The 23715-nt window shown below is 32.2% G+C and overlaps 5 protein-coding genes and 1 long non-coding RNA gene across 23 annotated transcripts; 2 read left to right on the top strand and 4 right to left on the bottom strand.

The window, feature by feature from the left end:
* Positions 1-166: 166 nt before the first annotated feature.
* LOC17876483 lies at positions 167-6755 on the bottom strand. 17 transcript variants are annotated; one of them, XR_002835050.1, is made up of 22 exons: positions 6546-6754; positions 5926-5991; positions 5750-5821; positions 5563-5665; positions 5376-5438; positions 4727-4932; positions 4541-4614; positions 4333-4450; positions 4145-4211; positions 3821-3920; positions 3638-3713; positions 3429-3531; positions 3245-3349; positions 3037-3158; positions 2893-2950; positions 2722-2819; positions 2546-2628; positions 2239-2299; positions 2016-2128; positions 1844-1926; positions 1652-1745; positions 167-1551 (listed from the first exon to the last, which is right to left on the bottom strand). It is a non-coding gene; the product is annotated as an uncharacterized LOC17876483 (long non-coding RNA). The 17 variants fall into 17 exon arrangements; XR_002835049.1 differs by having other exon boundaries at positions 4727-4811; positions 4897-4932; positions 5376-5665; positions 6546-6752; XR_002835056.1 differs by having other exon boundaries at positions 4727-4833; positions 6546-6752.
* A 1438-nt stretch (positions 6756-8193) lies between these two features.
* On the bottom strand, positions 8194-9046 carry LOC17876281 (auxin-responsive protein SAUR72). The gene has a single exon (XM_006281110.2). The coding sequence runs from the start codon at positions 8975-8977 to the stop codon at positions 8423-8425; it is 555 nt and encodes a 184-aa protein (XP_006281172.1). The 5' UTR covers positions 8978-9046; the 3' UTR covers positions 8194-8422.
* A 1448-nt stretch (positions 9047-10494) lies between these two features.
* Positions 10495-12417, bottom strand: LOC17876608 (probable UDP-arabinopyranose mutase 4). Of its 2 annotated transcripts, none has more exons than XM_023777737.1 (3): positions 12025-12417; positions 11695-11945; positions 10495-11258 (listed from the first exon to the last, which is right to left on the bottom strand). In XM_023777737.1, the coding sequence occupies exons 1-3, from the start codon at positions 12352-12354 to the stop codon at positions 10712-10714; spliced, it is 1128 nt and encodes a 375-aa protein (XP_023633505.1). In that variant the 5' UTR covers positions 12355-12417; the 3' UTR covers positions 10495-10711. The 2 variants fall into 2 exon arrangements, with proteins under 2 accessions (XP_023633505.1, XP_006281448.1); XM_006281386.2 differs by having other exon boundaries at positions 10495-11249; positions 12025-12416.
* A 2127-nt stretch (positions 12418-14544) lies between these two features.
* LOC17874596 (heavy metal-associated isoprenylated plant protein 7) lies at positions 14545-16676 on the top strand. The gene is made up of 5 exons (XM_006280830.2): positions 14545-14651; positions 14750-14939; positions 15030-15241; positions 15343-15424; positions 16198-16676. Exons 1-5 carry the CDS (start codon positions 14643-14645, stop codon positions 16590-16592), a joined length of 888 nt encoding a protein of 295 aa, XP_006280892.1. The 5' UTR covers positions 14545-14642; the 3' UTR covers positions 16593-16676.
* Positions 16677-19509: 2833 nt separating this feature from the next.
* On the top strand, positions 19510-20741 carry LOC17876215 (HVA22-like protein e). The gene is made up of 5 exons (XM_006281278.2): positions 19510-19638; positions 19734-19760; positions 19852-19974; positions 20080-20212; positions 20518-20741. The coding sequence occupies exons 1-5, from the start codon at positions 19592-19594 to the stop codon at positions 20536-20538; spliced, it is 351 nt and encodes a 116-aa protein (XP_006281340.1). The 5' UTR covers positions 19510-19591; the 3' UTR covers positions 20539-20741.
* Positions 20742-22011: 1270 nt separating this feature from the next.
* Positions 22012-22904, bottom strand: LOC17877125. The gene has a single exon (XM_006281534.2). It carries the CDS (start codon positions 22851-22853, stop codon positions 22281-22283), a length of 573 nt encoding a protein of 190 aa, XP_006281596.1. The 5' UTR covers positions 22854-22904; the 3' UTR covers positions 22012-22280.
* Between the last annotated feature and the right edge of the window lie 811 nt (positions 22905-23715).

Genomic DNA, 23715 nt, shown 5'->3' with positions numbered 1-23715 from the left:
TTTTAGCTCGAGCTTTGTTTGACAGAGTTTCTAAACAATCAAGGTTTTTTTTTTTTTTTTTTTTTTCTTTTGAAAAAGAGTCGAAAGAGCTTTACGGTTAGTAAGTAAATAAGTTACAATCCCTGAAAATAATAATAATAATGTGACAGTATGTGTAGTACTCACATGGAGAAATATTGTGTACTAAAATTATCTTCATACATTGCAGAAGAGACACACTAATAATGTCATTTACATGATATAGCCTTGTATATACAGTTCGGGAAATTAAGAAAGGTGAAAAAATGAAATTGCGACAAGATATGTTGCATAGTGAACAAGAAATATTTTTAATAGGAAAAATAACACAAAAAATTCACCGAGTAAGTAACATTTAAAATCGTTAATAAATTTCTATGGATTGTTATTGATAATATATATAGACAGCATTTAACACTCGTAAATTAAAAATAGTTGTCGTTATCCGTGAAACTCTAGTTTTTCGGGTGACTATGAATTTGTTGAGTTTTGTTTATTTTTGTCGATTTTTATGTTGTGTTTAGTGACATGCGAAATTTGAAGTTCGTGGAGTTTTTTTTTCGTTAGGCATGAATTGTGTTTTATCGTCCGAGTGTAGAGTTTTTGTTTATTTTTGTATTATGTTTCATGGCATGTGAAGTTTATGATTTGAGTGTGAAGTTTATGGTTTTGTTGAATTTTGTTTGTTTTTGTCGATGTTTATATTGTGTTCAGTGGCATGTGAAGTTTTCGTCGTGTGTTTCGTTGGGCATGAAGTTTTATGGTTTGAGTGTAGAGTTTTTGTTCATTTTTGTTTTTCGGGTGACTATGAATTTGTCGAGTTTTGTTTATTTTTGTCGATTTTTATGTTGTGTTTAGTGACATGCGAAATTTGAAGTTCGTGGAGTTTTTTTTTCGTTAGGCATGAATTGTGTTTTATCGTCCGAGTGTAGAGTTTTTGTTTATTTTTGTATTGTGTTTCATGGCATGTGAAGTTTATGATTTGAGTGTGAAGTTTATGGTTTTGTTGAATTTTGTTTGTTTTTGTCGATGTTTATATTGTGTTCAGTGGCATGTGAAGTTTTCGTCGTGTGTTTCGTTGGGCATGAAGTTTTATGGTTTGAGTGTAGAGTTTTTGTTCATTTTTGTATTGTGTTTCGTTGTATGTGAAGTTTTTGGTTTGTATGTGAAGTTTTTGGTTTGAGTGTGAAGTTTTTGGTTTGAGTGTGAAGTTTGTTCGGTTTATCTTGTGTTTCGTTGTATGTGAAGTTTTTGGTTTGAGTGTGAAGTTTTTGGTTTGAGTGTGAAGTTTATGGTTAGAGTGTGAAGTTTATGGTTTGAGTGTGAAGTTTATGGTTAGAGTGTGGAGTTTGTTCGGTTTATCTTGTGTTTCGTGCTTGTTATTTACGTTTAGTGTTATTTTGTGTTGAGTGGTAGTCAAGTTTGTTGTTGTTGTTTGTGTTTGGTTTGTCCGTTTGAGTGGGGAGGAGAGTTGGAGGGGTTATACCTGACTCTTCAATTGTCTCGACTAGGCACATATTTGTCTTTACGACCCTGCACATGAATGAAGCAAGAAAAAAATATATATATGAGTGTAGGGAAACAGAAAATTACTTTACTCTTTTATGATAAAGAAACAAGATGAACAGTTTACCTTAGTATGAAGTATTAAGAAAAAGTATGGCTCTCCCAACTCTTTGAAAATGCGATTCTTTACTTCGCATTAAATCCATGCAAATGTTCTAACTCTGAAAACAAAAGGGAATATCTTATCATCAACAAATCTCAATCACACCAAATCTGTTGCCAATAGAGAAAAAAATATAGTGAAAAAACAAAATCTCACTGTTCTGTTTCCTTGCTTCAATAGGAACCACTAGAAGTCGATTTTGAAATCTTGAAACATCTTTTGTCACTAGCCCAACCATTCTGAAAAAACACATCGTTAGTAGTCGAATGACTAAAATTAAAAAAAAGGAACGAAGAGGAGATCAAACAGCCAGATCATGGAGAGGTACCTTGAACAAATTTGGTCTGAATTTTTCAGGCAACTATTGGGTTCTTGTCTACTGACTCTCAAGATCTTGGAGATGCATCTTTCGCTTGATTTTATCACAACTGTTGATTTGTCCTGGAATGATTCATAGAAGTATAACAAATTGAAGTCATTACACACAGACCTAATCACTGATTGAAGATGATGGGGAGGTATAAACTTTAAGTGTGTAACTTTCAACCAACCAAAAAGATTTGTACGTCCTTCTGCTCCCATTTTCTCGTATACTAGAGCTGTGTAAGGAATCTGCATTAACAAAATAAAAAAGACAGTCAATTTGTACACACAACACCAAGCCACAAATCAAAAACATGCAAGGTACATTCTCATGTGCTCTTGTTTTCTCCTAGAAGTAGATCACTCAAGTATTTGGTAAAACAAGCAGTCAGTTTTATATTAAAATGTACCAAATTTTATTGATTGCTTGACATGTATATCTAACTTGGAATTAAAACACTAATAGTAACAGAGAATTATAGAAAAACTTCTGACCTCATACCGATTCTTTTTGGTTTGATATGTTTGTTAGCCTCTTCTATAATTTTATTTACAACTCCAGTTGACTCCACTCGCACCTACAAAAGTAGAAAAGACTAAGTTTCAACTATAAAGCTTATTAAAAATTTCAACATAACTACAAAAGTATTGTTAGGTTTAGAGTAGACAACCTAGAAGATTTCCAAATTGTAAAGCAACTTCCAGTTAGGAGTTTTAAATCCCTTAAAATGACAGGGGTAATCTTACTACTCATACCTTCTCTTTGAAGCTGCAGGAACAAAATATTAATACAGCAAGAAAAATTAGAAATCCAAAAATTACGACAATCCACACCAGTGTACCTCAAATGGGGTTCTCATATTCAACAATAAGTGCAGGCTTAAGAAACCATTTTGATGTCTGCAGACAAAAATAACACAGTTTAATTCATGATTAAATTATGTTTTCTTAACAAACACCAGTTAGACAAAGCAGAAACGGCTTACAGTAAAAATTTGCATTCTTAGCCAACAAACTTGTGAAAAGCACCCAAAAGTTTAATTGTAGCATTCCTGGTGGTAGCTGTGCTAGATTGCATCCCAAGATCTTTACAAGAATCTATCAAATCCTGTAAAAAATAACTTAGATATTATAGTCTTAAAAAGCAGGAAAGTTAGGGGGCCGAAATATATAAGTAGGAAGATATTTCAAAACCTAAAGATTCAAAATGAGAAACCAAAGTCATCAACAGCAGAACCATCAATACCAAGCCTTCACTAAGAACCTTGGAATTCTGTTGCTCTTTGATGTTTTGTAAAGCTACAAACAATAGCCATGAATCATCCTTGTGATTAGATTAACATAAAAGTCAAAGAAAAATTACTGAACCAGTACATACCCTCTCGAAAACAAATCCAGAACCAATTGCTTCGCAGAAAGCAATAGGACACTTCATAGCAGAGGGCCTCGAGTCTTTATATCAGCAACTCGATCACAAGTGTCTGCAAATTAACACAAAAACTCAGGCAAATGAGAAAGAAAAAAAAAGAACAAAGGTCATGATATTGCATTCATCAACTGAAGGTAGCTTTTTTATATGACACTAACCTATAATGCAAAGTATGACCCATTACTTAAGAAACTTTTTGGCATTCGAAGATATGTGAGTGACTTGTTGCAGAACCTGCGTGTCCAAGCAATAAATTCCACGGTTATTTTCACAACAACAATAGTAGAAATAATTCTGAAAATACAATATAAGAAGATTTTTAGATGGGACAACAACCATACATGCACTTTTTTCTCATCCAACCAGGAACTGCACACAACAACCAGACCAAGATTTCCACTAACTTGTCTACTTCTATTTCTTCTTCCAAAGAAAAATTTGCTGCAAGGAAATAAATGTAAAAAAAAATCATCAAACTGAAATAACTTGAGATCAAATAGAGTTTATATGAAATGGGCTTATACAGCTTTGATCTGAAGAAATAAGAGGCAACATGAAACAGAGTTGAACCATTCGGAAATTTTGGAACTCAATTCAACAGGAAGTAAAAGCGAGAAACAGAGAATCAATTATCACATGTGAATTCCATAAAATGGGAATCATACCACAGTATTATGTAGACAAATCCTTTGCCATCTTGCAAACGCTATCAAAGTGCTCCATATTTAGTGGCTGCCAAAAGTTTTCATTTTTATAAGAACGCTGTAAATAAGTAATGTCATGTAAAATAACACTTCTACAGTTCTACTACATCAAATATGGATGCATAAATGGCTTAGAATTTTCCTCTTACCACACACTAATAATCAGAGGGAAAAAATGAATGAAGCACTAAGGTGCTTTGTACCAACAGGGTTTACTTCTCAATATCTCAACTTCTTTCCATATGTAACTTTTTCCTTGAATCGTCCCTGCTTGCAGATTGACAGACATATGAATTTTAGTTTGGATACTATACTAACGACACTTACAAAAGCTTGAGTGGGACAACACATGCATACCTTCATATAAATTTTCTATATGGTACTCCATAAGCCGCTGCTTGAGCAGTATTCATCATATTCCAGTTGATTGACTATGAAACCATAGAGTGGAATTTAAATGTAGAACTAAGAGTGTTAAAGAAAATATTCAGCTTGCACAACACAAAACATATACGGAAAAATTCAAAAAAGGATTTGTAATACCAGGCCATGATGATTTTTTACGTCAAGACCCGCATGCCTTCACACCCCATTTTCCAAAGTATGAACTGATCTGATTCTAGGCACACTTATATGAACTTCGCAGATTACTGACACATACAATATTAAGAGTGAGGTCAATAAAATAGGGGGAAGTGAAAATTACCATTTACCTCTTCATTCATAGGGTTTGCCGTACATAGCTGATCCTTCTCAGGATTTCACAAGTCATCAGAAATTATCAATGTGCAAGGGAAGCAAGTTGACAAGTATACATGTATGTATTGATGCATGGATGTATGTATGAATGCATGAATGAATGTATGAATGTATGAATGCACATGAATGAATGCATGAATGAATGCACATGAATGAATGCACATGAATGAATGCATGAATGAATGCACATGAATGAATGCACATGAATGAATGCATGAATGAATGCACATGAATGAATGCACATGAATGAATGCATGAATGAATGCACATGAATGAATGCATGAATGAATGCACATGAATGCATTCTGCAATTGATTGCAGACAATCCATTATAAATGCTGCTCCAAGAGTAAAATCAAAAGAGACCAAACACAAAAAAAAAAAAGATAAAACGCAAAGACAATCGTACTTTGTGTTTATTAACATTACATACCTAAGAGCTGCTTCCTTTGATTAGCAGTACTTCAAGGTTAGTTTTCTATACTGAAACGGGTAACTATGATGAACCAAAACAACACTAATACATTATTATCATCAACGAACTAAATAATCAGCACACAAAAAAAACACATATTTCAGGAAGACGAAAACTAGAGGATATAATTTGTAGGAGAACTCACCACTGATACGTTCTTCAGCAAGAACTAAATTGACTATATTCATATTCTCCACAATGAGCTTCCCATACAACTCCACGTCAACATAGAAAAACTTTAGATGCTTCTGAAATTTCCAGAAAACACAAAAAATTATGAAAGTTAGAGAGATAATTTTGAGAACCGTATTGAAATGGTGGAGTAAACTAACATTTGAAATCAAATTTACAGTTTAGGCGGATATATGTTTCTTTTTCATCAAGCAATGAAGACCTGAAACGATCTGTCACATCAAAAAAGAAATAATGTAAAGCATAAAGAACAAGAGCAAGATACAAACCGAAGACACATTGACGCAGAACAGAAGAGTTTGAAACAATTTTTTACCTTCAATTACCAGCCACCACCATCACCCACCAGTGAAAATGACGAATCAGAACATTCTTTATCTTCCTGTCAAAACCCAAGCAAGCAAATCACAAAACTATCACCGAGATGGTAGCGATGAAAATTAACAAAACTGATTGATCTCTCGGCTCATAAAAGAAAGAATATTAAACACACCGATTGGGAAAAAAAAAATTAAAGAACAGTCACAGTGATCTAATCAATCGACGGAACCAAAAAAAATTGATAATCAAATCAAGCACAGAGATACACAATTTGTTAAAATATCATCCGATTAAACCCTAAATGTTTGATAATCGAATCAAGCAACAAAGAAAAAAACAATTAGTAAACAGATCAATCGGCGGAACCCAAAATGTTTGATAATCGAATCAAGAGATCAATCGAAGGAACCCTAAATGTTAAAAAATCGAATCAAGCAATAGAGAAATACAATTCCTAAAGAGATCAATCGAAGGAACCCTAAATGTTAAAAAATCGAATCAAACAACAGAGAAACATAATTTGTAAGGATCAATCGAACAAACCATAAATGTTAAAAGTTGAATCAAGCAACAGAGAAAGACAATTCGTAAACGGAGCAATCGAAGATCGATAACCTTAGCCAACGCCATTTCTAGTGTTGGATCGCCGGAAAAAGAAAAAAGCATTGATGCGAGACTTCTAGAGACAAGTTGCGAAAAGAAGAATTTTAGGGTTTCAAAATGAGAGAAAGGGTTATATAAATGGCCCTTCTTCTTCTTCTTCTTCTTCAAATGGCCTTGATTCCGTTATAGCGAGAATTCAAATTTTGAAAAAATGCAAATCCGAAGACAAAAATTAACTGTTTCAAATCCCAGATTTTGTACACGTCATCATTGTGATGTGCAAGCAAAAGACCTAAACCACAATTTAAAAAAAAAAAAAAAAAAATTGAAACAATTATTTTATTCTCGAGCAACGCCGGTTAAAGGTGATTCGTCCGGTTTTATCTTGAATTTTGTTTCGTAGAGAGAACAAATATTTTAGTTAACCGGTATTTCTCAAGTTTAACCGTGGTACTTGGATGTAACGGTCTCTTATAATCGAAGAAAAACATATAGTCTTTACAAAAAAAATGCTTTCTCGTGTTATATAGAACACAAAATAAATTTCTAGAAAATTATTTTTGTTTCTCTCTTTTACTAAATGGACACATTCGGGGGCAAAGCTCTTATTAGAAAACTTGATACAGTAAGATAAGTGAGATAAATGTAACTAAACCATATGCATACTGCTGAACTAAACCATCTTAAAGTTTCAGTTTTCAGACATTTTAAGATTACTTGCATTTGTTTGTTAATTCTTCTGAATCCAGAATTTGAAACTAGGTTTTGTACAACATCAGAAGATTAATAAAACGAAAAAAAAGTCGACAAAAAAAAACGAAAAATAGAGATTATCCGGATATATGCGTCTAAATGTTTATTCTACAAGTAACATCCAAATATATAACACTTTTGTATTTGGGATGGTTGCATGAAAGTATGTAAGTTTTTTTTTTTCTTCAAAAACTTAATTATGAGTCACCCACGTTGCATGATTCACCATAAGTTGGAGAGTATTAATTAAGATAACAAACAATACAATTACATACTTAAATACACACTTGGTATGAACCACACCAATTGATTACATTATTTTCAACTTTCAATATGAGCCACAATTCATTCCTGCCGCCTCTTTGACGGAAAAGATAATAATATGTACTATTTTCAGTCGGATACAAACCAAAATTAAAGTCGTCATACATATAACAATGTAATATCATGATTCCTAATTTGCTACTATAAATTATCATAACTAATTTGGATGCTTACCAATTCACTCATTTGAATAATTCAAGTACTATTAGACGGGGCAATGATGCGTGCCTCTTAGAATCATCTAAGGGAATTAATTACTCTTTTCGTTTTATATGCGTCTTTTCAAAACAAAGGTCGCACATATCATAAATTATAACATTTTATATCTTCTTTATAAAACATAGTTCTTATATAAGTCTCAATTTTTAATTTACGTTTCAACTGAAATTATAAAACAATATAATCTTATATATAATTTAAAAAAAAAAATTTGTAAACTCAAGAAAACAGTTTGTAGATTGGTGGTACCTGAGAGTGTTGATAAATTTAACGCTTTTAGTAATTATCTCTTTCACTAATTAAAAGTCTCACTCATACAAAACATTTAAGTCTCTAAACATGTTTATGTATATTAAAGTACAAATCCGAAATCAAACTATATTAAGATACAAACCATATACATATATCAATAATAACAATGTGTCAAATATGATATAAGCCGACATCAAAATATATGAAAAGTACTTCAAGCTAATTATTTAAGATTAAGGAGAAGTGAGAGTGTTTTCTTTCACATTTCCACTCATACCAAAAAAAAAAAAAAGTATACGGTAATGTTATGAACATGAACTTAGATATATAATGTAGAAGTTTCAAAATCTATTCAACTTGAACAAAGACGGAGATCGAAGAAGCTTGTATGACCCGTTCCGTCTCATGGCCATAAGATCCGCACCACCACCGTATGATCTATACGGACTACATATACCGCAAAGTGGAGAGTTAATGAAACTATCATCATCATAATCATCATCACCATCATCATGATGACCATGATGATCATTAGACTTCATATCCGCCAAAGCCTTGAAGAAGAAGTCAACCTCACAAGGAAGAACAATAGGTCCATCGTGTCTATATCCATACTCAGTCTCTGCGTCTTCTAACAAGTTCTTGAACAAAGGATGGTTCAGAAGTTTCGTCTTCACCACAATTCTCTGTTTCGTCGGACCAACGTAAACCGTGAAAAACCCATGTGAAGGCGACTCTTTCTTCGTCTTTCCTTTTGGTTCTTCGCTCTTAGCATCCTCGAGACGAAAAGAGCCATAACAAGACTTGCTCTTCGTCAACGAGGGCGTCGTCGTTGTAGAGCTCGTATGCCCAAAAGACTTCACTTTTCTCCATGTAGTCATTATCGGATTCTTCATTCCCTATTGAGTAAATTGGTTTTTGATATCTTTTTCTCAACGACAGAATCAAGAAGTGTATATGCGTTACACAAGTGTCTCTTATATATAGAAGATATTGATTAGGAAAGAAGAGATGGGTTTACTTTAAAGACATTGACAAAAATGATGAGGGGAGGCTTAACTTTTGAATATACCCATACTTCACCATATAAGAACTCATGCTCTCATAATTGAGTTTGTTTATAATATTTTTTTCTGATATTCTTTGTTTTTTTTTTTTGGTGAGGTTCTGATATTCTTTGTTATCTCCAATATATATACATTATAATAAACAGTTTTTTTGTTTTGTTTGGGTTTTGACATCACTTTTGTAAACAAATATATCTTTCAAAAACATATTATTGGAAATTTGGTATATTTGTTTTATTCAATTTGGTCAACGGAGATTGTTTAAGTCGCCTTGCAAGACGGATAGAACCTGATTTTTTTCCTTAGCACATACGTATTTCAATTTGTTTATAGAACTGCTGAACACACGTCCTCGATCTGTTCAGTTTAGCATTTTCCATGAAATTATTAAATGGTTTTGAATGATTCTATAAGAATCCGAAGACAATTGTGTTTTTCTTTTTTCTTTTGAATGATTATATATATTAATTTTATATATAGACTTAAATAGATTAGCACATCGTTAATTTTCTTTAAATCTGTAAAATTATGGTCAAAGAATTTACTCTAATTCTTTTAAAAATTTATATTGGCAGGTGACAGTTTTTTTGGAGGTTAATATTCGACCTTTCTTTGTAAATCCAAATTAAAAAAAAAAAATCAATAGACGGAGGAGACATGTTTTCCACATTTTCCTTTTGTTTTAGGTCAACCCTTTTTTATTAAAATAAAAATAGGTACAATGAAACTAACCTATTAATTAGATACAATCAAGTTGGGATATACATACATATCAACCTATAATTAGATAAAACTAAAACTTTAGAAGAAGATTAACGCAACCGGGTTAAGTTTTTCCTTTAAAAGTCTGCTAATCCCTATTAAAGAGAAACCGACCCTTAAGTTTCATTATCATATACTCTACGAGAAGTAACATTCCAAGACTAAGCACTAAAAATACAAACAACTTATAACTTATTATATAGCATAAGACAACAAAAACTACTATTAAAACCATTTACCAAATATTCTTTTTAAAAACTATTATTGTTAAAAGGCTAAAAGAAAACAATAAACCTCACACGTGTACGTTAGGAACATGAAATGCATCTCTTTTTGCCGTCACGAAGTGCATCTCTAAACACCCAAAAAAGTCAATATTGTCATATTCAATTCTTTAATTTTGGTTTTTTTTTACAGATAAGATCAAGAGGAAAAAAACACTTGTTGCGGTAAAAATACCTACCTCATATTACATCTACCTGAGAAAGACACTCCCATAAGCGGCATTATCAATAAGCATAGTTGAGATACAAATTTATTTCTCACCAAACGACAAAAAAAAAAGATATAGACAACGTCAAAAATCAACGAAGTTATCCATGCTTGTTATTAAAAACAAAGTTATTATTATTCTTATTCTTCAAATCACGCTTAATACTTATCAAATTATTATTACACAATCACGCACACGTCCAAAACGGAGAAAAGTAAAAATACAAGATTGTATAGTAAGAAAGACTCACAAGTCACAACATATTTATTCAAGTAGCAACAATGCATCATCACACATTATTATCTTTATCACTTGGCCTTGACGTCTTTGCCATTGTCCTTCTTAACCGGCTTGTCATCGCACGCCTCATTCTTAACCGGCGGGTTAAGCTCCTCCCATGCCTCAAGCCAAGTGACCATTGCATCTGCCAAATTCTCAAAGTAAGGATCCACTTTGGTGAGATTCTCCTTTGTCATCTTCGAAATCTCCATGTAGCATTTAGCCGCGGTGTCAGATTCTTTCGAGAGACGAAGGTTTTGGAAGAAAGGAACCATATCTTCTTGCCAGTGGAGTCCCTTATGCTCTTTCTTCAGGTTCACGAAAGGGTTACTGGCTTTGCTGTGCCACAGATACGGTAAACCGGTCTTGACCCCAAAGCCCAAGTGGTCACACACCACCTTGGCTGCCCAACCAGCCCACATGTCATCGTACCGAGAAATGGGCTGGCCTTCACCCATAAGGCCAAAGTACATAGCAGGTCCAATAAGCTCTCTGTTGAAAGCAAGATTCATGCCACACATTGGGTACAATACTCCTTTTGGGATTGTCATCACTGCATCAACATACCTGCAAAGGCTATTGTTGCGTTTATATGCATAGTGTAAATAACAAAAAAATATCCTCCTAACAGTTTCTTGAATTTTTTTTAAAAAATCCCTGTTAAAAAATACAATTTGCTTTAATATCAACCGTAAAATTAAACCAAACTTAATTAACTTTTAAGAAGTTAAATAAACTTAAGTCGTCCTCTGATAATTAATATACAAAACTAGATTTAATTATATATAAAAATTATTAGCTCTATATTATTTCACCCTATACTAATTTATACCAAACTGAATACAACAAACCCAAAAAAGAGTTATGTTTTGTTTATAAATCGAAATTTTTATTTTAAAAAATAAACCGAAACACCCAACTAATACAAAAAGTCAGAATGTTCAAGACTAATATGTACAATTTTATACAAGTATAAAGCTGGAAAAGGATATTGAAAATTTTATATTATGACCTGGCGTTACGTTCGCGGGGCTTAACGAGTTGGGTTGGAGCATCATAATCAGGGATGTTGAGCCAAAGGCCATGAGATATTGCGGTTTGGACACCTTCCCTTAAACTGAAAGGATACCCTCTGACGAAGTCAGTTCCATCTCTAAAAGGGTCATAGAGAGTGTTGAAGTAGTGTGGTGTCGAAGGTGTTTCAAGGTTCTTTATGTGCTGAGCTATCACATTAATCTCTTTCCCACTTGGATCCTTTGCCACCTTTTAAAAAATGCATGGAGTTGCATGCATTAGTTATAAATGAAAACGTATTATGAAAAGAAATGGTAAAAAGACTTACAAAGCAATCATCATCAATAGTGTAGATATACTTCTTCTTGGACACCATGAAGCCAAAGCAACGACAACCACCATCCTTGTAGGAGATACAACTAGCTCTTGGACCAAGGATCTTGTTGATATCGTTACGGTTGTAGAGCTCGTAGTCATAACCATCAGGAACTCGGATCTTGATCGAAGGGTCTCCATCTTGGACAATGATCAAGTGGTAATGCTGCAAAAATGGTCTCCATTGTTCAAGAAAGTCGAGGCTTCTTATGGTTGGGATCACAATATCAACATCGTCTTTCAAAGGTGCCGCTTCGATTGCTTCGAGGTTGTACCCTGTCATTGTTTGGTACTTAGAAAGTAGATGTGTGTGCGATGAGATGATTCTGTTTAAGGGAATGGTTTGAGATTTATATAATTTTTCTCAGACTCCTTCATTAATTTCATTAAAATAATGAATAGATTCAACAACATTTTTCTTTATAATCGTAGTTGTTTGAATATTGCGATCAGTAGGAATTATATAGGTTAAATCTCGTTATCGAGAATAAAAGAACGTTCATTTCAAATGCTCTAAACTATAGTCTATTTAATATAAATATTCTACCTTTTGTCCTATTGCCTAAAAAACATAGATGTTTCTATACATAACATATTCTATTTTTTTGAGTATACAAGTTAACTAATAACCAAAAATTAAAAGACGTACACTACCTAACTTGATTATCAGTAACCCATACGAAATACATTTCTTTCGATAAACCAACAAAAGAAAAATTTGCCTTTATTGTGCCTTTCCTAGTCAATGAAATGAAAATTAAATAAAGGTATTTAGACACTAATTTGGAATTTCTTAAATAAGTGGAACAATCATAGCTTGAAAAAGAGAGTTGTAGACTTGATGGTTTGATTCGTTGAACGGTTGTTGAATCCCTTTTATGTCATATGTTTGAAATTACTCTTGACACTAGAGAGAATACATCTATCCTCTTGTGTATTGGTTTAGTAAAACATATTAACTTTTAGTTGTGAACACAAGAATAAGAGGGCCTAAGTTATTTTTTTTGTTATGATAAATCCATTGAAAGGTAAACTTTTTCAAACTATAGGTAAACCGAAATTTTTTATGAGATTAGATAATCTATAGTCGTCCTAACTAGTACTCGACATAAGGAAGCCCATTAAATCCATTGGTTTGGTAACTATGATTTAATATATTACCACACAAATATATCATGATGGAATATTTTCTTCAATGTCTAGTACAAAAGAGAGAGGCTATTACATAATTGATAGTACTACTACTACACAATACGTTATTGCAAACAAATCCGCAATGGATTTATAGTACTACAAAATACAATATGGTCTATGGATGAATTTGGCTGCTTGGAAGCCACACAATCTGATTATTACTGATTATGTTAAAAGGAACCAAAACATAACACATGACGAGACTCTCAAGATTAAAGAAAACATCATGCAATTATAACAATAGTTATTTACTAATTTATTGTTATGATGTTTCAGTTCTCGATAAAAAGAATAGTACTAGTACTAATCTATGCATGACCTGTCGTTGGTCTACGTAGGCGGGAGCCCTTTTAGCCGGTTAGCCCCGACACAACGTTAGCGCTCCATAAATATTCGAAATGTCGGCTATGTATTCAAGATTTGTGATAATTTGTACTTTGTGTATTTCAAAACTCTTAATACATGGGTTTTTCAATTAAATTAAAAAGGTTAAATTAGAACTTATAAAATATATATACACATTAAGATTTCTCTAATCATCTCAACGGGAAACTAAAAGGCTTTTATCTGACATCGAAAAGAATATCATTTGTCATGGAGTACAACGTGCATCAGTGCATGCCTTCTTATAAAATTCCAAGTCTTTGTACCAATATTATATTTTCATTTTTTTCCAAATACACCTATTTTTTTGTACTGCCATTTGCAATAATACGTTTTCTTGTTGGGCCAAATAATACATAATTTATTAGCAAGGGAGTTTATTATTTTTGTTTTTGTTTTTGGCAGAAATCAAGAAACCGTTGTCAAAGTAAATAGTTGTAGATTTTGACTAGATCTCTCACAATAAGTCAAGTATTTAGTTCCCCTTTCACGAGATTTTCGTGCTTCAATTATAAGAGGTTTCGAAAATGACACAACAACGTCTAGAAATTTTTGAAACTCTTTCTTCATCACATTTTCTCTATGTGTTACAAAGGTAAAAACCAAACCAAAACTGTTCACAAATTTTCAAATCTCACCATATGTGAAGCAAAAACATTCAAGTCTAGCATTAACAAACAACAAAACATTCAAAGCAATGACAACAACAACAACAAAAATCTATGAATAATTGAATTGAAATGTGACAAAAATAGTATATGTAAATAAGAAATTGGTCGTAAATGCGCTCTGTCTCTGTGGGGTAAAAAGAAAAGAAAACCAAAATAAATAAATAAATAAGTTGTGTGTAATATATAAACAGTTCAAAAGCACCAAATCTGACGGTCCATAGAAAGCAAAAAAAAAAAAAAAAAAAAAAGCTTTAATAACTGTGCCACTAAAAAACTCTCTCAAGTCTGAACTCTCAACTCTCAAACACTGACACTAAATTCAATGGGAGAGGTAAGTGTTTTTTTTTTTTCAAACTTTTTCAAAATTATACATAGACAAACACTATTTGACTTCTCAAATTCACTTCTCCTTATTTTTGCTATTTCCAGGAAGATAAGAAAATGGAGGAGAAGAAAGCTGAAGAGGAGCCACAAGTGAAATCTGAGGATAAGAAACCTGAAGAAGCAAAAAAAGAAGAAGAAGAGAAGAAGAAAGAGCCTCAAGAGATTGTTCTCAAGATCTTTATGCATTGTGAAGGTTGTGCTAAGAAGATCCATAGATGTCTTAAAGGCTTTGAAGGTACCATTACTCATCAAACTCCTTTAGCTTTAAGTACTTAGAAAAATTTTAAGCTTATTTATGGTCTTATTGATAATGTGATATACATAGGAGTGGAGGATGTAACAACTGATTGTAAAACTAGTAAAGTTGTGGTGAAAGGAGAGAAGGCAGATCCATTGAAAGTGTTGCAAAGGTTGCAGAGGAAGAGCCACCGTCAAGTGGAGCTTCTCTCGCCGGTTCCGGAGCCTAAACCAGTTCCAAACGAGCCGGAGAAAAAGGTGGAGGAGGAGAAACCTAAACCTGAGGAGAAAAAAGAAGAGGTATGAATATTTGGGGGATTGATTTGTAATTTAAAGAAAGTTTAGTTGGTTTTGTGTAAATTAACAATAAGGTTTTGTGGGCACTGAGAAAATAAAAACAGGTAGTGACAGTAGTGCTGAGAGTTCACATGCATTGTGAAGCATGTGCCATGGAGATTCAAAAGAGAATCATGAGAATGAAAGGTTTGTATTCTTTTTCTTTTTTCCACTCTTCTTGTTTATTTTTTTATTTTTTTTTAATTTAAGTAGTTATTCTTGAATTGGGTACAACTCCTATTGAATCTGAGTTTTAATTCTGAATTTGTGGGACTACACTTAATTGGGACATCAGGCTTTGGACTCTTCTGTATGTCATAAAATTGATTCCATCTCTTTTTTATTTAATTGAAAGTGTGTGTACTATGTAGGACATAGTTTAATAAACATAGCAATTTGAAAGTGCATGTGTTTAGTGAATCTTTCATTAAAAAAGAAACTCATTCACATTATTATAGTCATACTTAGCTATTGGTAATATCCTATTACTCTTGCTTCTTTTTGTTTAATTTGAGTATTTCAAGATTACATAATTCCGAGTTGGGTTGAATCGAGTCTAACTTAAGTCAACTGCTTTAGTTTTACTTCACCTATTTCCCAAGAATCCCAAAGTTCTAGAAAACTGAGGTTCTTCTTGTCTTTCTTAGTTATACTATATATTATCTTCCACCAATGAGTTGTACAAGTTTTTGTTTTAGGAATTTGTGGTTAATATATGATAGGTAGAAATATATTGGAATGCTTCCAAAATTAATCAAACCTCCAGTGGCCAAAAGTGTACATTGGGACTAGAGACTTGACATTAGTTTACATTTTCATTTTCTTGATTAGTGATGTAGTTCTGTCTATAATATAGTTATTATTTTACATTTTCATATAGAAATTAGTAAATTTCAAAACATGTTTATATATGTAAATAGGAGTGGAGTCTGTGGAACCAGATTTTAAAGCATCACAAGTGAGCGTGAAAGGTGTATTTCCACCGGAAAAGCTAGTTGAGTTCGTATACAAGAAGATCGGGAAGCACGCCGCGGTTGTCAAGCAAGATCCGCCGCCAAAACCGCCGGAGAAAGAGAAAGAAACAAAGGACAAAGACGAGAAGAAGAAGGAAGAGGGACAAACCAAAGAAGGGAAAGAGGCCAAGGAAGACGGTGGTGGCAAAGGCGATGGCGCCGCGGCCGAGGAGGGGAACAAAGTGGTAGACCTGAAGAAGAATGAGTATCAGTACCAACCACCAAGGTATCCCGTGGAGATGTTTGCTTATCCACCACAGATATTCAGTGACGAGAACCCCAACGCTTGTACCATTATGTAATAATATCGTTGGTTTGTAGGATTTATTTATTTTTACTTTTATCTAGCTATATCCGTATTTTTAATTTGAACGTACTCATTTTTTTTTTTTGTTAATTTATCTTTGGTTTCAACTGAATTAATTAAATGATGGTATTTAAAAAAAAAAAAAAATTCCTCCTAGTAGTATTCATAATTATTTTAAAATGAATGAAAAACAAAACACACCAGTTTCTTACAAAATTTACACACACAAAAAAAAAAAAATCAAATTATCACATAACTAAAAGTAAACACGAACCCTTTATAATTGAATCGGACACTCTCCTCTCCAAAGCATCAAACTAGAAACTTTTTTTCAAACAAAATATTTCCTCAACTTAGTTAAAACCTTACAATTCTCCATTTTCTCAGTGAATATGTTATACAACCATTATATTCATTCATGCAACATCTTGTCCTTATCTTTAAAGAAGTTTCAAAGACTTTAATGGAGTGTTTTAGTCAGCGTATCAGTGTTACCTTGTAAGAATCAATCAAGAATTATCTAACATATCATCCTACGGTTTAATTAGGATCATTATCAGACATGTTCCAACAGATGAAGCAGTTTTATTATACAAGTACGTACGTTATAAAAACCGTGGCACTTCTATTTTTTGTTTCCTTTATGGAAATTTTCAGCTTCCACAATTGGGGGATGTTAAGAAATTTAGGAAATTTTACAAAACACATTTATCATACTCTCAAGTATTCTCAACAGATCGAACGTATTTCTTAAATTTTTAGACTTTTCATTTGGCTACCAATTATATATAGAGAATTTTTGAGAAATACCCCTTTTGGTGTACCCCTTTTTAAAAATACCCCTTTTATTTATCCATTTTCAAAAATATCCCTTTTTAAATTAAAAAAAATATAAAGTTTTATATAGTTTATAAGGTACTTCTATATAATAACTACTACTGAGAGATTCGATACAAATATTTTAAAATGTTTTAAATAGTTTTAAATCGTTTTTATAAGTTTTATAAGGTTTTTAAAAGGGTTTATACGGTTTTATAAGGTTTTTATAAGATTTTTATAAGGTTTTTATAATTTATTTTTACACTATTTATGAAAGGTATATAAAGTTTTATACACATATAAAGGTAATTTGTGTATATATTTATAAGCTTACACACATATTTGGATAAATTTCAATATTTTTAGTGGGTTTTTTGATAAAGTTTGAAAAGGAGATATTTTTAAAAAGAGGTATATGAAAAGGGGTAGTTTTGAAATTCTCATATATATATATAAGCACTAGATTGTTATATATACATTAGTTGTCTTGTATATTGAGTAGTACCAGGTAAAGATATGGATTATATTTAATCGAAAAACAATTATTCAACTTAATTAAAATTTATCGCAGGTTTGTTCGTGAGAAACGGAGCATTGTTGTTGTGCTTATTAAAAACGGAGCTCTTTCTTGTAGTTGTGGATATACTTTTCTAAAACTAATTGATTTTATGTATTTTTTCCAAGTATTTACATAATAATTTGGAAAAAACCCCATTAAATATCAAATTTGAAATTTTCTCAGGGAAGAAGAACATCTATCTCCGGTCTTCCACAACAACAAAAAAAACACAGTATGTTAATATTTTATTCATATTAATAGAGTATTATATAATGTATTTAATGTTTGAAAGGAAGCTGAAAAATCACATGAAACTTAAGAACTTGTATGAAATTTTTACAAAAGACATTATTATTGGTCTAATAAAATGCTAGCATGAAATTATTTCCAATTTTCCCAAAAAAAGATAGATATAGAATGACATATGAGAGTTTATTTTTTAAAATATAAAATACATACATAAAAATATTTTACTTCTGGTTTGCTTATGTTTTGCATATTCTTTTGCTCATTTTTATAATTTATTTTTTCATATGAATAACATATGTGAAATATTACGTAAATGCAAAATCTTAACTATGAAATTAGTTGTAAAGTACTTAATTATATGTTACAAGTTTTTAGTTTTATGATGTTAGAATCAATATATCATTAATATATATGATTTTATCAGTACTATCTAGAAAATATATGGAAGATTTGCAAAATATTTATAGAATATTTGCATATTCACACGCGCACACACATATGTATTTATATAATATTTTTAACTATTAATGACTAGTATGGAATTTAAATTTTCATAAAATAAACATCTTAATTTTCGTTTATTTTACTGAGTATGTATAGTATTTTTAAGACATTACCTACAGAGGATTTTTATTTTTATATATCCTTTGTATATGTACAATTATAAATATTTCCGTAAGAAACAACAGTTTATTGTTTATCAGATATAATTGATTTAAAGACAATATGATTTGTTAATTGTTATGTTTATGAGTTGAATCAGTATATATGCGCTTGGTACATTTACACTATGTTTTTTTCTTTATGAGTAATTAAAGGAAAATCAAAAGAATAGGAAAGCATGGAAAATCACAATAAAGAGAATCTAACCGACATCTGGCTTCTATTGGCCGGTGACATGTCGGACACGCTCAAGTTAGAATCCGATACTCTCTGTCTCTTTCAGCCACGTGTCCGGTTTTTTTACTCAGTGATACTAAACCCACCCAAACCGAACCAAAGTAGCTAAACCAGACTAACTAATTCGACCCTTATCAACCGTCATTATTGTTTTAGCATATGCCAAATCCGAAATTATATGTTCTATACTCAAGGAAAGAAAATCAAAATTCATCGGTTTGGTATGTAAGATTATAAAACCAAACTGTCCCGGTTCAAACTTGAACCAAATTGTGCAAAACCGATTTTAGTGAACCAAATTGTACAAACCAGGACAGTTAATAACTTAAATATATATAAGAAGATCTCTCTGGTTGTGTTGTTTCATAAAAACAAAAAGAGCATTTCGAAACTTCTTTTCAAGACTTCTTTCTCCATTTGTTTGATTTGGATTTTTGTTCTTGTTGTTGTTTCTTCTTCTTCTTAAAATGACTAAACTATGGACTTCTCTCTCTGCTCTTCACTCTCTCGCTGGGTACGTATCTTCTATTTCATTTTTCTCTCTTATATATCTTATTTAAGTTTCCTTCAAGTTATGTGATTTTGTTTTATTGGGACGATCATACGCAGACCCGTGGTGATGCTGCTTTATCCATTGTAAGTGTATTATAATTTCACATTGTTTTCTATGCATTTATGTTAAAGATTTTGATCTGATTTGTTTATGTGTTTATGATATTTGGTAAAGATATGCGTCGGTGATTGCAATAGAGAGCCCATCAAAAGTGGATGACGATCAGTGGCTAGCTTATTGGATTCTCTACTCTTTCCTTACTCTTACGGAACTCATCCTTCAATCTCTCCTTGAGTGGTAACAAATTCATATCATATCATATCATACCTAAGTCTTAATTCTTGTTATATTTTTGGATATGACAATGATATTAAAATGGTGATAAATATCTTGAATATATAGGATACCGATATGGTACACGGCGAAGCTAGTGTTCGTGGCATGGTTGGTTCTGCCACAGTTTAGAGGGGCTGCTTTCATTTACAACAGAGTCGTCAGGGAACAGTTCAAGAAGTATGGCATCCTCAAACATAAGGTCATATATATCATTCTCATCATTTTTACCTTTTCCTTTAATTTCTTATGAGCTAAGTTTATTATCTTAATATTCTAGGAAATAACACTAGATTAAAAGTTGTTATAGTGGGATTATTAGTCTTTGTGCGGGCCAAACCTTGTTCCTTAACAGGTTGCCCCGTAGGATGACTGGTTTAGTCCTAAAAGCTTTGGCTGGTTTTGTAATCTCTATGGACTTGTTGGTTTCTTAAGATAGCTAGTGAATATATTAAAGTAAGGTATTAAAGGTCTTTTGAATTTTATATTTTGGTGTTTGGAATACAGGTAGGGCATCAGGCTGAGTGAGTCAAAAAGAGGAAGGGACACAAAGCGACTTCACCGTTTGGTGCCTCCATGTTTCTAACCTTTTATGCTTTTTTTCTTTCTTTCTTTTGTCTTATTTCTCTTTTGGTTTACGGAAAAATGGGTTCAGACTTCAGACGCTGACGATATGATTACTTATGAGCTTATTTTCTGATTGAATGTACGTGAAAAGACCTTTCATCTCACGTTAAAAATGTTATACTAAGAGATTGTGAAAAAAATAAGTTATCGAATTAAAAATTTTATCATACACCGGCCGTAATAAGATACCTAAAAGTAAAAGATCTTAAGGAATTTTAAACCATGCAAATGCAATTTAAAAATGTATTATTCTTAAATTCGTACATACTAGGAATATAATCCACTACCATTTGGTGTAACGCAACTTGATAGCTGATACACTCTCGTATCGTAGGCATCTTGCGTTGTCACTTCTTGAGCTTTCGGGAAAATAATATATACAATTCTGAAATTAACGTAGTTGTTAAAAAAATATTTAAGAATTGCATCAAATTTAAGATATTGAAGATGAAAAATACAACTGAAGTTAAGCAATCTACATGTTGTTATATACTTTTTTTTAATCCTAATTAAAGGTTAGTTCGATCACTGAGAGTCAAGCAAAGAATACATCGAATAAATAAATTTCTTCACTTCTAGGCAGAGAACCATCTTGATTGTGCCAAATGATACTAAAAGTCTTTTTAAATTGGAGCTAAAAGTCATCAAGTATATATAGTATTTCAAGGGTGGAATATTTACCAAAATCGTATAACGGTACACTGCATAATTTTTTTTTTTTTGGGAATCATCATATGTTATATAGTAAATAATCTAGGACATTAAACAAATATAATTAATGTCATATCCATGTTTAATTATACATATATTGCGAAAACATTTATTTTTATTTCTGACTGTTATGTTTGAAAAACAAATCCTGGTGTTCTACTCAGAATGGATATATTCTCAATTGCACCAACACTAACTACTAAAACATGACCAATCATTGGTACTATCATCTCGTAGAACTGAAGTTATTTGACAGATGGGGTGTATAATAACATCACACCCGTGATCGGATGAGGTGTTATTGTCATAAACAAATTACGTTTCCACAATTTCCTTAATATTTTAGTAACTTCATAGAATTCTAATGAGATCAAATAGAATTCTTATACAAAATCTTTAACCACACAAATCTTTGGTATGTCATATTAAATTCTTGTTCTCACGCCTTTAACATTAACACACTAAACTTAAACACGGAGAAATCATAATAATGTCCAAGAAGAGAGAGGAGTGATTACAAAAGTGGTCCTTTGTCCTATACATTTCACAACTAGTCTCATGCAAAATTGGTTCGCATTTAGAACATTGTGAGCAAAAATGGCTACTTCGAGTTCAAACCAATTCGTTCTCAAATTTGCATTTAAAAATAAAAAGTTTCCAAAATTTGATGGAGCACGTACTTGTACCCACACTACAAATAGTACATATGCCTAAAATTATACTAATGTATGTCTCGCAAATCATATCCATTCACAATTTCACATGCAATAATTCCTACGCATACCAATGAATCCTATTGGTACATCGTGAAAATTATAACTTCGTTTACTTATTTGTAACCCTTGTCTGCAAAATTTGCATTTTCTTTTTATAATAATTGGTTTCTTGGTAACAAGAAACGCTTTAACTCCACATTTGGCCATGTATTATTCCTATAGACGGCTACCGCCTATGTGGCTATGTAAAATCCCAATTTCAAGCCTCCTCTGCCTGTTCACACGAGCGATCAGATCATCAGCCCTCTGGTTCAAAGGATCCATATCGCGCAACATACTAACCTTGCATCTCTTACCCTCGTCTTGCCTCGGTCGATCAATATTCTCTTTTGAGTATCTTTGATATCCCATTTCTACCTTCACGTTTCCATGAGACGACGACGAGTCACAAAATTGGCTTCTCACAATGAACTCTTTACGTAACTCGCTAGCTGGAAAAGAAGATCTTGAACTACTCATCCTTGATTCTCCAATGAGGGTGATCACGATGACATTTGTTAGAACGAATAAAACCTTAGGGTTTAAGATGTAGTATGTAATAATTCTAGTGATGATGAACAAGAAACTATTAAAAACTTGAACCCAAAGAGGGCTAAAAACTACAATAAAGAAAAAAATAACTATGATTATAGAAAACCAAAGACGGTCGAGATATCTAAGAAATGGCTTCTTGTAAGTACTTGATCCGTTGTTATATTGGGTCTCTTGCATGGAGATTGCGGTATCCATTAAAACTATAAGTTACCAAGGTTTGGTGAAAAAATGGAAATCTTGAAGAAACTAGCAACAAAGAAAACTTTAGAGTTAAGGATATGAATATGACTGAACTTGAAATAGCTAGACTACTTTGCGATGGTATTTATAGTGCGTGCGTGTGTGCTTGCATGCAGCATGAAGTATGACATAGATTAAGGGTTCTTCATCGTTAAGATTAAATTAATCACATGCTTGAACATCTTATTTATTTAGTTTAGCTCTTCGTAACCATGTGGGCGTGCAAACACTTTTCAATTATTAATTCCCTTTTTTAATTAGCTACTCTTTAAATATTTTGTTGTCTTTCACCAAATCCATTTTCCGAATGGTTAATTAAATTGGATGTATAGAGGACCAATCCTTAAAGCTGCACATTAAAGCATGTTGAGGACCAATTTCTGAAGATGGTATACTTTTTTACGTGCACACGTCGAAAGTAAAAGTGATGTGCTTGTCTTTTGCTCTCAACTATCAAATGTGTAGAAATATATAAATACCAGTGGAACCGAAAGTCTAAAAGTATATGTTAAATAGAAATAAAGACATGACCGGTCCTTCCTTTTAAATTTCTTTCATGTTAGGAAGTTAGTTATTTTCATATATCTATCCCTATATAATAGAATTTACAAAGGCTTTGTGTTTAATTTTTTTTTAGGAACAAGGGTTTTACTTTATGTTCATGTTAATTCATATCAATAACTAAAAACATTAAGGAAAAAAAGAAGATAAACCAAGTCAGAACCTTTTTGTTGGCTATGGTCACGGTATCTCAAAGACTATGTTTTCTTCGACAATCGACCTCTACACTTCATTTTAGGATGGGAACCTTCGAACA

This window comes from Capsella rubella, unplaced genomic scaffold (assembly GCF_000375325.1).
Source record: "Capsella rubella cultivar Monte Gargano unplaced genomic scaffold, Caprub1_0 scaffold_8, whole genome shotgun sequence".
Taxonomy (NCBI): Eukaryota; Viridiplantae; Streptophyta; class Magnoliopsida; order Brassicales; family Brassicaceae; genus Capsella; species Capsella rubella.
The sequence above is the reverse complement of the archived record's forward strand: the minus strand, read 5'-3'. Positions and strand labels throughout refer to the sequence as shown.